At 41.7% G+C, this 14,120-nt stretch overlaps 2 protein-coding genes across 2 annotated transcripts; both read left to right on the forward strand.

The window, feature by feature from the left end:
- The first annotated feature begins 212 nt into the window (after positions 1-212).
- hacl1 (2-hydroxyacyl-CoA lyase 1) lies at positions 213-4,968 on the forward strand. The gene is made up of 17 exons (XM_037274379.1): positions 213-371; positions 617-721; positions 799-839; positions 913-993; positions 1,059-1,131; positions 1,190-1,267; positions 1,405-1,499; positions 1,570-1,682; positions 1,745-1,880; positions 2,046-2,151; positions 2,293-2,376; positions 2,480-2,581; positions 2,661-2,815; positions 2,894-3,052; positions 3,131-3,238; positions 3,323-3,509; positions 4,623-4,968. The coding sequence occupies exons 1-17, from the start codon at positions 321-323 to the stop codon at positions 4,653-4,655; spliced, it is 1,707 nt and encodes a 568-aa protein (XP_037130274.1). The 5' UTR covers positions 213-320; the 3' UTR covers positions 4,656-4,968.
- Positions 4,969-5,219: 251 nt separating this feature from the next.
- Positions 5,220-13,784, forward strand: colq (collagen-like tail subunit (single strand of homotrimer) of asymmetric acetylcholinesterase). The gene is made up of 17 exons (XM_037274463.1): positions 5,220-5,835; positions 6,344-6,453; positions 6,677-6,763; positions 8,180-8,224; positions 8,399-8,425; positions 9,015-9,086; positions 9,308-9,370; positions 9,454-9,480; positions 9,552-9,596; positions 9,679-9,714; positions 9,898-9,978; positions 10,042-10,138; positions 10,421-10,557; positions 10,789-10,908; positions 10,980-11,121; positions 11,208-11,310; positions 11,384-13,784. Exons 1-17 carry the CDS (start codon positions 5,727-5,729, stop codon positions 11,451-11,453), a joined length of 1,371 nt encoding a protein of 456 aa, XP_037130358.1. The 5' UTR covers positions 5,220-5,726; the 3' UTR covers positions 11,454-13,784.
- The last annotated feature ends 336 nt before the right edge of the window (positions 13,785-14,120 follow it).

Below are 14,120 nucleotides of genomic sequence, written 5' to 3' on the forward strand. Positions count from 1 at the left end.
AAATCGTGAAATGTTTTTGGTGGGTAAATATTATGTAGTATTTTTGAAAATAATAATAGTGAAGGATTTAAACGAATAAGTAATATTTATAAATTGTGCGTCCCAGAGAAATTAGCCACGTGGAGTTGTTTTTGTGTTGTCGAAAGCACGTTTCCGCAAAGCCAATGACGTATATTATCAGTCGTGTCTGATTGGCCCAAAACCCGGAAGTTTTTAAAACGGGGCAACCTGTACAACTAACCTACTTTCCGACTGCCATTACTTACGAGATAAAGATTACACTTTGAACTTTTGGAAGAGCTTTTAGTTTCTGGACAACCATGGACGAAGTGACAGGAGCTCAGCTTATTGCTGAGTCTCTTATGAATCAGGTCAGTTGTAAACAACAAACTTGGGTCAGCTAGTTAAGCAACTATGACCTTACCGCACTATCTCATGCTTTGAAAAATTGAATAAGCAGTTTGTTCATTTGTAATTCGATGTTTATTTTAAGCAAGCTGCTTTTGTTCTTTTTTTTGTATGCGTGTCAAAGTTCCCTGTCAAGTTGTGAGTCAACACAATACAAGAAAATAGATGAAAACACTTTTTCTTGATGTGCGTATAAATGTCCCTATAGAAAGTGGAATACATGTTTGGGATCGTCGGTGTTCCTGTCATTGAGGTAGCAATGGCTGCTCAGGCTGCAGGGATCAAATACATTGGCATGCGCAATGAACAAGCGGTAAGATGCACCTACTCTGCTCAGTTATATGGGTTCTTGTGTTTGATCCAATCTTCCATCAATGTTCCATACATTAGGCCTGTTATGCTGCCTCTGCCATTGGATACCTGACTGGGAGGTAGGACATTGCTCTTCAAATAAAAAAAACAACTGGTGGTTTAGGTTAATTGTGGATACATCTACCTCCCCAGACCAGGTGCTTGCCTGGTGGTGTCAGGACCAGGACTCATTCATGCTCTGGGTGGAATGGCCAACTCCAACATGAACTGCTGGTATGAATCTATAATCTCCCTCAAATAGGAGTCTGTTAACTGGATTTGTGCATCACTACATGCAGGCCAGTGGTTGTTATCGGGGGATCTTCAGATAGAAGCCAAGAGACTGCAGGAGCCTTTCAAGAGTTTCCACAGGTAATCAAAATGTACACATTTAGGTGTTTTCCTCTGCTTTAATCATTTATCGTTTTAGGTGGAAGCGTGTCGCCTGTATAGCAAATTCTCAGCAAGGCCAAGTAATCTTGAAGCCATCCCTTCCGTGATTGAGAAGGTAACATGTCAATTTATTTGAGTTTCTTAAGTTAATATTGAACAGGGTTGAGTGAAATTTGCATTTATATACACATAATATTCGCTTATTATTCGTGGGAGATTTTGAACACATCACTATTTTGGGGCTTTACACAGGCTGTTCGCACAAGCATGTATGGGCGTCCAGGCGCTTGTTATGTGGACATTGCAGGAGACATGGTGAATGCCAAAGTGGACCGAAGCAGAGTCAGGTTTGTCATATCGCTGTTTTCTGGTACTCGACAGCATTTCCGTATTTAACAAAATGTATTCCACTCGCAGGTTTGTCCACTGTTGTCCACCTTCTCCCATTTGTCTGGCCGACCACAATGCAGTGTTGGAGGCCATCACTGTCTTGAAATCAGCTAAAAGGCCTTTGGTCATCATTGGCAAAGGTAAAACTTCCTTTATGGGTTTTTTAAAAGGAGATTTTAAGTTTTCCAATTGTGGCCCGCAGGTGCAGCCTACGGTCGAGCAGAAGCCGCTTTGAGAGACTTTGTGGAATTGAGCCAACTGCCCTTCCTTCCGACCCCCATGGGGAAAGGAGTGCTGCCTGATGATCACCCCAAATGTGTGGGGGCTGCACGCTCGAGGTAGACCTAAAAAATCCTTTTTGGAGCAGTTGCTGTGGTGATTAGCTAAATTGGGTGGGGAGGCAGGGGGTAATGAATTAATAAAATGTACAGATATGATATATATCAAATGTGAATATCGTAAATGTTTATCATCTTCCCTTCTCAACTCCCTTTGCAATGAAGAGCTCTTCTCCAGACAGATGTCGTGCTTCTTCTTGGAGCACGACTCAACTGGATGCTCCATTTTGGTCTGCCACCGAGATTTGACCCAAATGTCAAAATCATTCAGGTTGGTAGTTTTTTTGTTGTCATATATATATATATATATATATATATAATCCACATTTAATTTCATGGTGCTACATGTCGCAAATGGAATTTTGGTCTGCATTTTAGTGCATGTATTGACTCTATGATGTTTTATGTGTAGGTTGACCTTTGCCCTGAGGAGATGGGAAACAATGTGAGGCCTGCTGTTGCTCTCCTGGGGGACATCAATGCGGTCGTCACTCAGGTGCAAAACGCTGAAACGCTCACCTAAGTGATTCACTGATCTTAAATGCCAAAAGTACCGCTTGTATGTTTTAGTCAAGTATTATTATCCTTTTCTCCTTCAGTTACGGGAGTGTCTTATTAAAGATGGCTGGAAGTATCCTTCTGACACAAAATGGTGGAGTAGCCTAAAAGAGAAAATGACCAGTAATGCCAAAATATCAAATGTGAGTTTTGGCAAAAAAGAATAATTCTCTTGCTGTTCACCTCATAAACAAACCTGGACCTTCATCTCATTCTTCACAGGCGCTAGCTCTCCCCTCAACGATACCCATGAACTACTACACGGTGTTTCACCACATCTCACAGCTGCTGCCACGCGACTGCATCATTGTCAGCGAGGGCGCCAACACCATGGACATTGGACGCACTATGTTGAATAATTACTTGCCTCGTCACAGGTAATCGTCATCTACAGAGCAGCTCGGGATGTTACATAGTGTGGCTCAAGCGTTCTTCATGAATCCAATGACCTTTAGGCTGGATGCGGGAACATTCGGAACAATGGGAGTGGGCCCCGGTTTTGCAATAGCTGCAGCTGTCGTCGAGAGGACCGAGAATAAGGGCCGAAGGATTGTCTGTGTGGAAGGCGATAGTGCCTTTGGATTTTCCGGCATGGAGGTTGAAACCATGTGCAGGTCTGGAACTTTACTCTTTCCAACGCTATCGATTTTCTTTCAAAATCACATATAACCGCTCTTTTTTTTTTTAAACAGATATAACCTACCTATAGTTGTGATTGTTGTGAATAACAACGGTATATACAGCGGAGTTGACCCTGAGACGTGGAAAGAAATGGCAAAAATGGGGGATCTGACCAGCATGTGAGACAATAATCATCTAAATTGTGTCAAATCAAATGCTCTCTGATTTTTAAATACTCACCCTTATCTTTGTCCTCAAATCAGAGCGCCCCCCGTGACCCTCCTCCCCGAGGCCCGCTACGACCAGGTGATGACAGCATTTGGCGGGCGTGGTTTCTTGGTGAGGTCGGCGGAGGAACTGTGTAACGCTTTGCAGCTCAGCTTGAGTGACTGGGAACGACCAAGTCTTCTCAATGTGCTCATCGACCCTTCCTCTGACAGAAAGCAACAGGTACACGCGCTCATTTTATGAAGATTTGCTATTTTCTGACAGCGATGTAATCATCTGAACAGGTTCTCAACTGTCATTCCGCATATGTCCTCTAGGGAGAAGTATTGCGCTTACTTAGGCCCATCATCCATCCCAATCAATGCGCACACAACTTTCAATTGCTAGTTGTTGTAGCCTTTTGTTGACATTTTTGACATTTCGTCTTTCTCGTCTTACGATTACATAACCATACATTTTATCGGGTCGTCATTAGCGAACCGTCGATTAGCAAACCAAAAATTTCCAACCAAACAAAGGAATCTAATTTTAATGGATTGGCCCACAAACTATTATTCATTTTCTTCAAATCATGTTTCTGTGTTCATCTGTTTATGCCAGAAATGTATAGTGACCGGAGCATCAATCTTCCACAAAATGGTGGAAAGTACAACGCATCTGCGTATCCACTGCCCGTTGCTACTCAAAATAATATCTCGCGTGACTGTGGGTTTAGTAAATCAGACCAGAACAAAACACATAAACAAAACCAAAACCTGTTTAATGAAGTTAATAATGACGAGGTGGGGCACAACGGAACACAAGGACCCGATTGGCTGGAAGATGAGAACAGGTTAAACAAATGGTTCATTAAGAGGAAATACCACAGACGAGTGCGGCAACTCTGAAGTTAGTTGGAATTAAAAGCAGCAGCATTCCATTTGGTGATTATTAAAGACCAATAAGCGGCTCCGTGTTTATTTGACTGCAATGTGTCCCTGAGCGCTAATCCTCCCAGTCCACAGGTGCACTGTGGAGCTGCTCCTTTCCACTCACAATCCCCCCATCCTCGCATCAACTTGACCTCCTCTATTTCTGGTCCCTTATAATTAGAAAGCGGGGCCCTCTGTGTTTATGTTGAATGTATCCACGCAACCCTCCGTGCATGGTGGCACGGATACGTTCAGGTGATGGAAGGTTCCATTGAGGCACTAAGCTCCATGGTTGTGACCTTTTTGGTCGACGATGGATGCCTTGCTGTCGGTCTGTTAGTCAAAATCCCAGCCAACAAGAAATATTTTGAATTTTTATCTCTGAGTTAGGAAGAAATTTATTTTTTTTCTTTCTGTTTTTCAGGAGTTCCCTTGGCTCACCCGTTCCAACCTGTAGAAGGAAAGTGATTTTTTTTTCTGTTTCTTCATAACTGACTGAAGGTTTTTCTATTAAGACCATAGTGACGACAAGCGGTTTAGACAATGAATTAATTAATGAAAAAGAAAAAAAAGGAAAGCTCAAGAGCTTCTGGTTCTACCTACTGGTGCATAATGCATTGCAGTCATTTAAAAAATGTGTAATTTAGGGCAGCTTTGTCACAAAGCTTACATTGAGTACGTGACTAATCAATTTTCTTGTCAAAAATGTATGCCTTGAACAGAACAACTGTACTAATGATGAAGGTGGTGTCTATATATAGTAATAACATAAAATGTCCGTTAATACAAATGCAAAAGAAAATCAATGCAAAAATATACTTGCATTATTTTGATGTAAAAAACCAAGTCATTATAAATAAATCTATATTTATATTGACTGCAGTTCATTACATTAAAATATCTATTTTGTCTTCTTCCAGTACATTGCTTCTTTCCACACATACCAAACTACAGCAAATGCTTTCATATTAGGACTCAGAATGTCGTCCCAGAATTATTTACTGCTTATACATTCTCCTAAAGAGCACCAGTGGAAAATCAGACCATTTATTTCGTAGGACAGTCCAGGCTATAAAACCAATGTGGTCGGGGAGTAAATGGATACTACAATCGCTCAGGGACTGGCTAAGAAAAACATCGCAATCAAAATAGCCTCAAAGCCAGCACAATAAAATGTAAAAGTATGCGCTAATGCACGTAAGATCTTGTAGTGAGGCAAATTGTGTGTTCAGTCCCCCCTTGTGAGGGGAGTGGAAACAACAAAAGGCACCCCCTGCAGTAGTAGAGATCTAATATTGGCACCCATAAGCAGCTGGCAGGCCGCCTTCTGTAATTTTAGCGCACACGGATGCGGAGGAAAGGTTTAATGGGCATTGGTGGACATGCCCCCCTCGCGAGGGCGTAAAGACAGCACAGCAGAGCAGAGAGGAGAGGAGAGGGAGAATGGGGAGCTGAAACGCAGACAAGAAGGCAGAGAGGAACACAGGGCTGCTTTCGCTTTCCCCCCCCCGGATAAAGTCGGGCAACTATGGGCAGCATCATGACTCCTCGAGCACATGGACTTTATTTGACTCTGTGTTTTTACTATGGCATGGCCCATTCATCTTTCCTGGACAGCTTTAATTCATTCCCGGCAGGTAAGCCCGTTGTAATTGATCCTTGTGCGTGCAAAGGTGCATGAGCAGGTGTTGAAGGGCCTCGGCATGCAGAAGGATATTTATTTATTTATTGTGGGATTGCAATGATTGCTTTTTACGTATTTATACGGGAAGAGCGTAACAGCTCTCGTTATGATGCGGAGCCCAAAAAAAAAAATGTTGGATGAAGTCATCCGTGTCAATCAAAACCGAGCATTATGATCTTTTACAGTGTGCCTAATGAAATGGACTTGTAAACTACTCTTGTTGTCATGTTGTTGTTGCCCATGAGGTGGACTGGAAATGCCGCTATAAATAGCCAATGCAGTGGTACCTCATGTCTGCACGAGGAACTGCTGGACGGGTGTCACCATTTGATAGTTTGCACCTGTTTGTTGCATGCTAAGTGTTAGCGACTAATCTTCTTTGGGGATTGCGTGTTTGCCACCAGATGTTGCCCATGCATGTCCAACGTGTTTCTCCTTGCGTGTCTTTACACCTTGCACAGCACTCGCTCCCCAGGAGCAGCAGAGGAGGTTGAACCCATGCTGTTTAGTGAGTCTGCCACCACCCCCACTTCTCCCTCCACCACCTTCACTTTGGCGCCGCCACACTCATGTGAGTCCAAGTCATGTGACCGCCGTCCTTTTGTGGAATACCCGACGTGTGTCAATGTTGTCGTGTCCTTGGATGGTGTCCAACCGCTGGTGTCAAACACCCGCTTATTTTAAACCTCCAAATAACTGAGATGGATACATACAGTAGATATGATTTGTGGTATGCTTTGGATCCTTATCATTCAAAAGATTATTTGAGATATTTTGATCTTTACTTCTTTTAGGGAGGTGATTCAGAGTCTCCATCTGAAGGTAAAGGTTCCTCCTGTGCCCGTGGCCCCCCTGGACCCTCTGGTCCCCCTGGACCTCAGGTAAGAGCTTTCAAAATGTCAAATTGTCATTGTCAGTGTTTCCTTAAGACCTTTACAAGCGCTTTTTATTTATTTTGTCATAAATAAAAATAAATAAATAATATGAAAATAAAATAAATACATAAATAAAATAATTAAATAAATACATAAAATAATAAATAAATGAAGAAAAATAAAACCCCTCAGAATCTTTGTAGAAATCAAATATTGGAGTGTATTATTATTATTATTATCTTTAAAATATTTTTAAAATCATCCACAAGCATAAGCGAGGTCAAGGGTCATATGGATACATGATGATGGGTCATAGGGGGGTCTCCAAGTGCCCACTTCACGTCACCCAGCCTTGTGAAGATTTTCTTGCACTTCCTTATGAACATACGTACATTTCATGCATGGACTTTAGCAAATCTGCTTCTACCATGTAGATCGTGCATACGCTTTTCCTACGTTGAATTTAAAAGGAATGAAAGGAGCCGCTCTAATTGGCCATCTAGCAAATCGACTGTGATCACACCCACAATGACGCAAACGCACCTTTGTGGCTGTACATGTCTATGAAAAGATCAAAAGAACGAAAACTCCACCCAGTATTTAAGCACTGGGCAGGGATATGTGGCCCAGTGTGTCAAAAGGGAGGACTGACAAATGTTCTTTTTTCAACATGTTTACAATCTTGGGATTTGAGATTTTTCCATCTCATGCTACATATGATTTAAAACATGGCTGAGAACTGAACAGGTGACGTTCTTGAGGTCTCCAATTTGAGAAAATCCTGAAGAGGAGACAGGAGGGGGGGGACTCTTTCATGCATGGAACACAGCAGCCCATTAACGCTCTGCATTTAGCTCCAGACATAAATAGCTTTTTTCCACTGGCGGCCCGCAGTACACCTCATGTCATTTTTTGAAACTCGATGAAGAGTTGTCTGCCAGGAAAGTCGCACTGGCTTGCGTACATTCCGGGGATTACCAAACTACGGGCGTGGCCATGTGACTACATGGGCGACGGATGCTTATTAAGACATTAATGATTAATAAGTGATTTTTTTTTTCTTTCCTGACATGTTTTATTTATTATGACGTGTTTTGCTGCGGCCGACCACCCTGGGCTGCCTCAGCAGCATCCGGGCCGCAGCAGGCACTTTTTCAATCAATATCTGCCACTCAAGCCTTAATTAAAACTGCAGCTCGCATTTCCACATGCAGGCTTTTTGCGGTTACACTGAGGACATTGGGGAGAAGGATATTTTGAGATAATGTCTAAATAATACACACCTCCTTGAATTAACTAGAGGACTTCATGCGAGAAAAAATTTCTAAAAATATATTTGTAGAAAGCTTGGGATAACAAGACAAAAATTTTCAAAAAATGTAGAAAACTTTTTAATAACTTTTTATATTTCATGTTTTACAGGGTCCACCTGGATTACCAGGTATTGGAGGATCCAAGGGAGAAAAGGTGAGGATGTTTTCCGACATGACATTCGTGCCACTCATAATCCATAATCACATGTGCTCATTATTTTTGTGAGCTCAATTTGTCTTGGCCTGCAGCCCAAGATGCTGACAGATGCTAGTTTGGAAATGCATTAACGGCGTCTGTCCTTGTCCCTCCTTCACATCCTGTTGTCAGGGAGAAATCGGAAGACCTGGACAAAAGGTGAGCGTCTCCATTAATCATCAGTTATTCTGGCCCTAAATGGATTTGGACCGAAATGAGACTCAATGTCAATGGCTGCTTTGTGAACAAACGCAACCTTGACGGGAGACATGCAAAAGATGCTGAGTTCACAAAGCTCGACCCAGCCCGCACGGGTCGCCGTAACACGACACAAACTGAAGGGCACGCGTGTGTGTGAAAAACCACCGGCGGAAGAGTAAAATCCCAGACGATCACTTTCTGCGGGCCGGAGGAAGAGAGTCAGTGGCAGCGTTTGCAGCACTGCAGTGCAATTTAGCTTAGTGCTCAGAGCCAGCTCATAAATCATTTTATTTCCCACAAGCACCGGCTCCTGTTCTATACACGGGCTATCATTTAATTAAATAGGGCAAAGTGACAGCGCTCGTTAAAGTCAGTCCTCCCCTGCGTGTACTCCTTGCACATGTCGGATACTTGCAAAGCCCTTTGCAGCAAATACTTCTATTTCATCGTACTGGATGAATTATTAGCTTTTACTCTTTATAAATGTCCCGATTTATAAGCAGAACAAGCTTGATAAGGTCCAAAAAAAAATCATGTGCTCCATCAGGGTCGGACCGGTCCCCCTGGACTTCCCGGAAAGCTGGGACCAGTTGGATGGCCGGGACCAAGTGGGCCCAAAGTGAGTAAGTCAGATCTCTTTATGTACAGTCGATGCACAGGAATACGTTTAATATAATTGTTTTGTAATTATAGCAATTTTTATGATCAACTAAAAGGAAATTTCATTATTAGTATTATTTTTTGTGTGATATCCATTTCATTTTGTCTCTGTTGCGTAAAACAGTATTTATTTAAATCAAGCCATTTTTGGGGCAATTGTTGTGATTCTTTTCCGGTCAGGGCGAGAAAGGTGATCCGGGCCTAATGGGTATACCTGGCGGGAGAGGACCAATCGGACCCAGGGTAGGTGATCTATAGAATTAGTATTTACACGTCTACTTTTTTCCCCCCCAACATGCATATAATAAATATTTTCTGTATTTCAGGGTTTACCTGGGTATAAAGGTGAAAAGGTAAATTGTGATGATTGACAGTGAATGGCTTTTAAAATGGACTCACCTTTTGTATGTTTGCTTCATATCAGGGTTCACCAGGGCAACATGGTGAGAGTGGCTCCAAAGGTGATAAAGTGGGTACAGAGTCAGGATTTTTGTTGCAAACATGGACGTTTTTGAGGAATACAGTTTGATGTTGTACTGTTACATTTTCAGGGGGCAATGGGATACACCGGAATGCTGGGACAGAAAGTGAGCTCCATATTTATTGTAATGTTTTTTTTGTGATTGTTGGTTTTTTTTGTTAATTTTGTTATGTTTTTATTTGTGATTTTTTTTTCATATTTTTTCAAACTATTTTTTTATTATTAATTTTGTTGTAATGTTTGTTTTTTGTGATTTTTTTTTTTTTTTTTTTTTTTTTTTTTTGTACAGGGTGAAAAGGGTCCAAAAGGAGAACCTGGCGCTTCGGGAAACAGAGGACCCACTGGTCGGCCAGGAAAAAGAGGCAAACAGGTGATGTGCCGCCAATAATATATATATATATTTTTTTGATGAGCATGTTGTGTATTTTTGCAGGGAGTAAAAGGAGACTCAGGCAGTGGTGGTCCAAGGGGACCCCCAGGCCCACAGGGATCTCCCGGACTTCCCGGTCCTCCCGGTCCTCCTGTCACAGGTGACGAACTTTGACCTCCACTGCTTTTTGCATATTAGTGCAAAATGACACAATGCGTCTGGATCTGGCATGCTCTCCCGTTGTGGCACCGAGTTCAGCCAAGCGCTCTGTCAGCAGAAGGCAGCAAAGACTGGCGTAAGCGTTTGTCTTATTTAGTGAGGAGACATCTAATCTCCTGAGGTGAAGCAAAATGCCTGCGTCATGACGTCATGGGGCTGGAACGAGCCGTCACATTCTGTATTAGAGCAACTCACAAATGATCCTTTCCTCTTCTGTTTTAAGGGCTTCACTTGGTTGGAAGCAAAGGTGCCCGCGGGCCACCCGGGCAGCCTGGACAGTGTGGCTGCAGCTCTCTCAGTGGCTCTCTATCAGAAGATTATCACTCCAGAGGAAAGCCTCAGAATCTCAAAGTACCTGCGGTGAGGGGAACATACTCCGTTTTGCTCTGAAATTTTTTCATTTCTCAAGTGGTCTAAATCTGCCCAGAGACCAATTAGGCCAGGTAATATCTTTAAAAAAAAATGCAGGTTTGCGCCGTTATGGGTGTGAACACAGCTGACGTCATTCAGAGATTAATTTGTTGTCGCTGCAACTACACATATAAAATTGTCTGATTTCACATATTCTCCCCATATGTCTTTTCCATTCAGATCTTTGTGGTGAGCAACGAGGAAGAACTGGAACGTCTTCAGACAGAGAACGCTTTTGCATTCCGCAAAGATCAGCGGTCTCTCTATTTCAAAGACACCGACGGCTGGTTTCCAGTTCAGGTATTTCCCAAATAATGTTGGACAATTGTCTTTTTCCAATTGTTGCTCAAGTCTCTTCAACTCTGTTGAAGACTTTCCCATTCCAGATGGCAGCGTTCCAATCTATGGAGAACCCGCCCGATGACGACGGTTACTGCGGCGACGGCATCGTGCAGCACCGAGGTGGCGAGGAATGTGACGACGGGAATAAATTTGTCACTGACGCCTGCATCAGTAAGTTATCTTTAATACAGTAAAGTATTTTTTTGCAATAGATTTGCCACCTGATGCTGTTTTTTTTCCTTATCATCTTCCCACAGAGTGTAAACACGCTTTCTGCGGTGATGGATATCGCCATGAGGGCTCTGAGGAATGTGACAGGAAAGACTTTGGCTACCAGACATGTCACTCATATCTGCCCGGGTAAGCACGGCTCGCCGCACGACGACGCAACCGAGACCTCCCAAACTCTTGACCGCATATTTTTAATTCGCAGGTCATACGGTCACCTGAAGTGCACGTCGTACTGCGCTATCGATTCCACAAACTGCAAATACTTCACCTGAGTGGAACGCTCCACATTTGCATCCGGATCCTTTTACGTGGGACACAAACTGGGAATATACTTTTCATGCCAAACAAAAAGAACAAAGACATGGAAGACGCAGCAGATGACCCGAAGCATATAGATAATATCCCGTGTACTGCTGCCGCATTGAATCCCTCGGAGCGTCGCTTCATATGCGGAGGGGAAACTTTTCACCCACACGTCGGAAACAGCAAGACAGCTGCGCTCCGTCTTAACTAGCCGGATTTAAACCCCGGCATCCTCATCACGCCTCCATGGACACGACTCCAGCAAGATGCACGCCAGCCGTGCTGAGAGACTTTGCCAGGGGCGTCATAATCTTCACCCTGTTAGTATCGAAAAGGAAAAAAATAACAAACACACACAAAAGAGAGTAAGTAGGAGCTCCAGAACCGGGCCGAGGCCTCAGGTATCGTGCCAGTGCAGCAGCATTTGCATGAGGCTGGCCCATCATCAAGCATGTAATCACTTCACCTCTTACTGGTTTTAACTTTGTACTCTTAAGCTCACATCAACATAAGCAGGGACGTAAAGTCAGTTCAATTAATATTCCAACGAGACTGTTACACACTGCACCGGCGACACAGGTGGTGCTTCTCTACTCAACACACACATTTGGTCACATATCCAAGAACAACGCTCAGGTACAAGCAGGTCGTGTAAACTCTCACAAGTATCCATTTTGGTTTGTTAGAGGCACACAGGAAACTCAGCCAAAAATAAATAAATAACATCCATGTATTTCAACATGCTCATCAGAAAATGTATTGAGCCAAGACATATTTTACAGTAAAAAAAAAAAAAAAATTCATGACACCACCACCAAACAAAAATATTGCAAAAAACCTCTGAAATAATAATGAGCTTATTTAAAGTTAGCCATAAATTGACTTGCTCAAATATAAAATCTGGTTTTGTTGAACACATAGTTATTATTCTATTGGCAGACAAGTTAATTATATTTTCAGCAATCAAGTCGAATGTTTATTTGTTCTGTCTATCATTGACAAATATATGAACAAAGATACATTGCTTATTGAAATAAATAAGATATTTTATTGGAAAAAATGAGACATTTTCCAACAGCACACCTAATGTATGCACATCACCAGGAGGAAATTAATTTAATTTGCAATTAAACAAAAAAGAATACTGTCATATTTGTCAAAGCAGTCAGTCTGACTCCAGGATTAAAATAATTTGTCCCAAAAAAAAACAAAAACATCCTTTGAGGCACCGTCCCGTGCCTTTAATTTAATTTGCAAGATTCCGCCACACACGAGGAAATCAAGACAAAAGGCGTGACAGAGGTGTCAATTATTTGTCATTACTGTATGTCCTTGAGCACATTCGTCGCGGGCACACCCCACCAGTTAAAACTTGATACCGGAAACTTTACTTTATTGCGAGTAAGGTGCTTTCCTGGGCCAACAAGGTCACAGGTCCACGCAAGTCCACTGGGCTGTCTCTGATTGGTTGTTTTTCCTCTGGCGCGGTTGTTTCATGCCAATCAAATTAATGACATGTTTCCCACAGATCATTTCCTCCTGTCAGGTCATACTACCAGTTTTAACAAATATGACAACAACAAAAAAAACGATGAAACTTATTCAAACCTACTTTTGAAGACATTGTAAAAGAAAAAAAAAGATGTTTAACCAAAAAAAAACAACCTGTGATATAGTGAGAGATTACTGTACGTACTATACTTCTATATGTGAAGGCTTGAAACTGTTATGTCCTTAAACTCAGCGTACAGGCGAGGCTGGAATAGTCCGTAGCTGCTAAATAGGCAATGAAACTGTTCTATGGTTCCTTACTGTATTTACTCTATTACCTCGTTATCCAGTCTTTGTGTCTTACAGTCACGCGAGCGTGTGTAGACCTAAAGAAAGGAATTAGTCGGCATAAGCTTCCTCTGTTCATAAGCTACCCCTTTACCAAAGGAGACATCTCCTCACTCCTTGTAAAACATACAAACAAGACTGTTACAATGTTGTGTCTGCACGTGCTCATGTGATCATTACAGGTATAACTTTCATCGGCGTAGCAAGTGTCTTAAGAGTATGGTAGTCATGTGACACAATGTATTAAGTTTAAACGACACTGTGCTCTGAATGTTCCCTGCCCGTGGCTAATTGTTAGCTTTGTCCCATAATGTAATGTGCACAACACAACAAGCATGTAAGGCTTTATTATGAAGTGTAGAATGCGCTCTGACTGGGATAGTGAACAATTATGTGTTGTCACTCTGATATGATTTATACGGATGTTCAGAAAATATAATAAAAGTGAAACTTCAAAAATATATCAAGCTGTTTTTTTTGTCTTGCACTTTGAAAGAAATAAAAATCATTTATTTATTTTTGTCTTGCACTTTGAAAGAAATAAAAATCATTTTATTTATTTATTTTTGTCTTGCACTTTGAAAGAAATAAAAATCATTTTATTTATTTATTTATGTCATTTTATTTATTTATTTTTGTCTTGCACTTTGAAAGAAAACAAATATGAATTTATTTCATTTTATTTATTATTTATTTTATTATTATGCTCGTGTTGACTGGACAATTTATAATTTTAAAAATCTAATTTCCAAGTTGTTCAGCTCCTTGTTTGAGAATTGCAAAATGTGTAAAATGTT

Source organism: Syngnathus acus, chromosome 16 (genome assembly GCF_901709675.1).
Source record: "Syngnathus acus chromosome 16, fSynAcu1.2, whole genome shotgun sequence".
NCBI lineage: Eukaryota > Metazoa > Chordata > Actinopteri > Syngnathiformes > Syngnathidae > Syngnathus > Syngnathus acus.

What these genes read in the sequence shown, in the direction of transcription:
- colq (XM_037274463.1), top strand. Translation starts at nt 5,727, where the DNA reads ATGGGCAGCATCATGACTCCTCGAGCACATGGACTTTATTTGACTCTG. An exon ending in CGGGACCAAGTGGGCCCAAA is followed by an intron (nt 9,087 to 9,307) that starts GTGAGTAAGTCA and finishes TTTTCCGGTCAG; the next exon opens with GGCGAGAAAGGTGATCCGGG. An exon ending in CAGGAAAAAGAGGCAAACAG is followed by an intron (nt 9,979 to 10,041) that starts GTGATGTGCCGC and finishes GTATTTTTGCAG; the next exon opens with GGAGTAAAAGGAGACTCAGG.
- hacl1 (XM_037274379.1), top strand. Translation starts at nt 321, where the DNA reads ATGGACGAAGTGACAGGAGCTCAGCTTATTGCTGAGTCTCTTATGAAT. An exon ending in GCATGCGCAATGAACAAGCG is followed by an intron (nt 722 to 798) that starts GTAAGATGCACC and finishes TCCATACATTAG; the next exon opens with GCCTGTTATGCTGCCTCTGC. An exon ending in GAGGTTGAAACCATGTGCAG is followed by an intron (nt 3,053 to 3,130) that starts GTCTGGAACTTT and finishes TTTTTTAAACAG; the next exon opens with ATATAACCTACCTATAGTTG.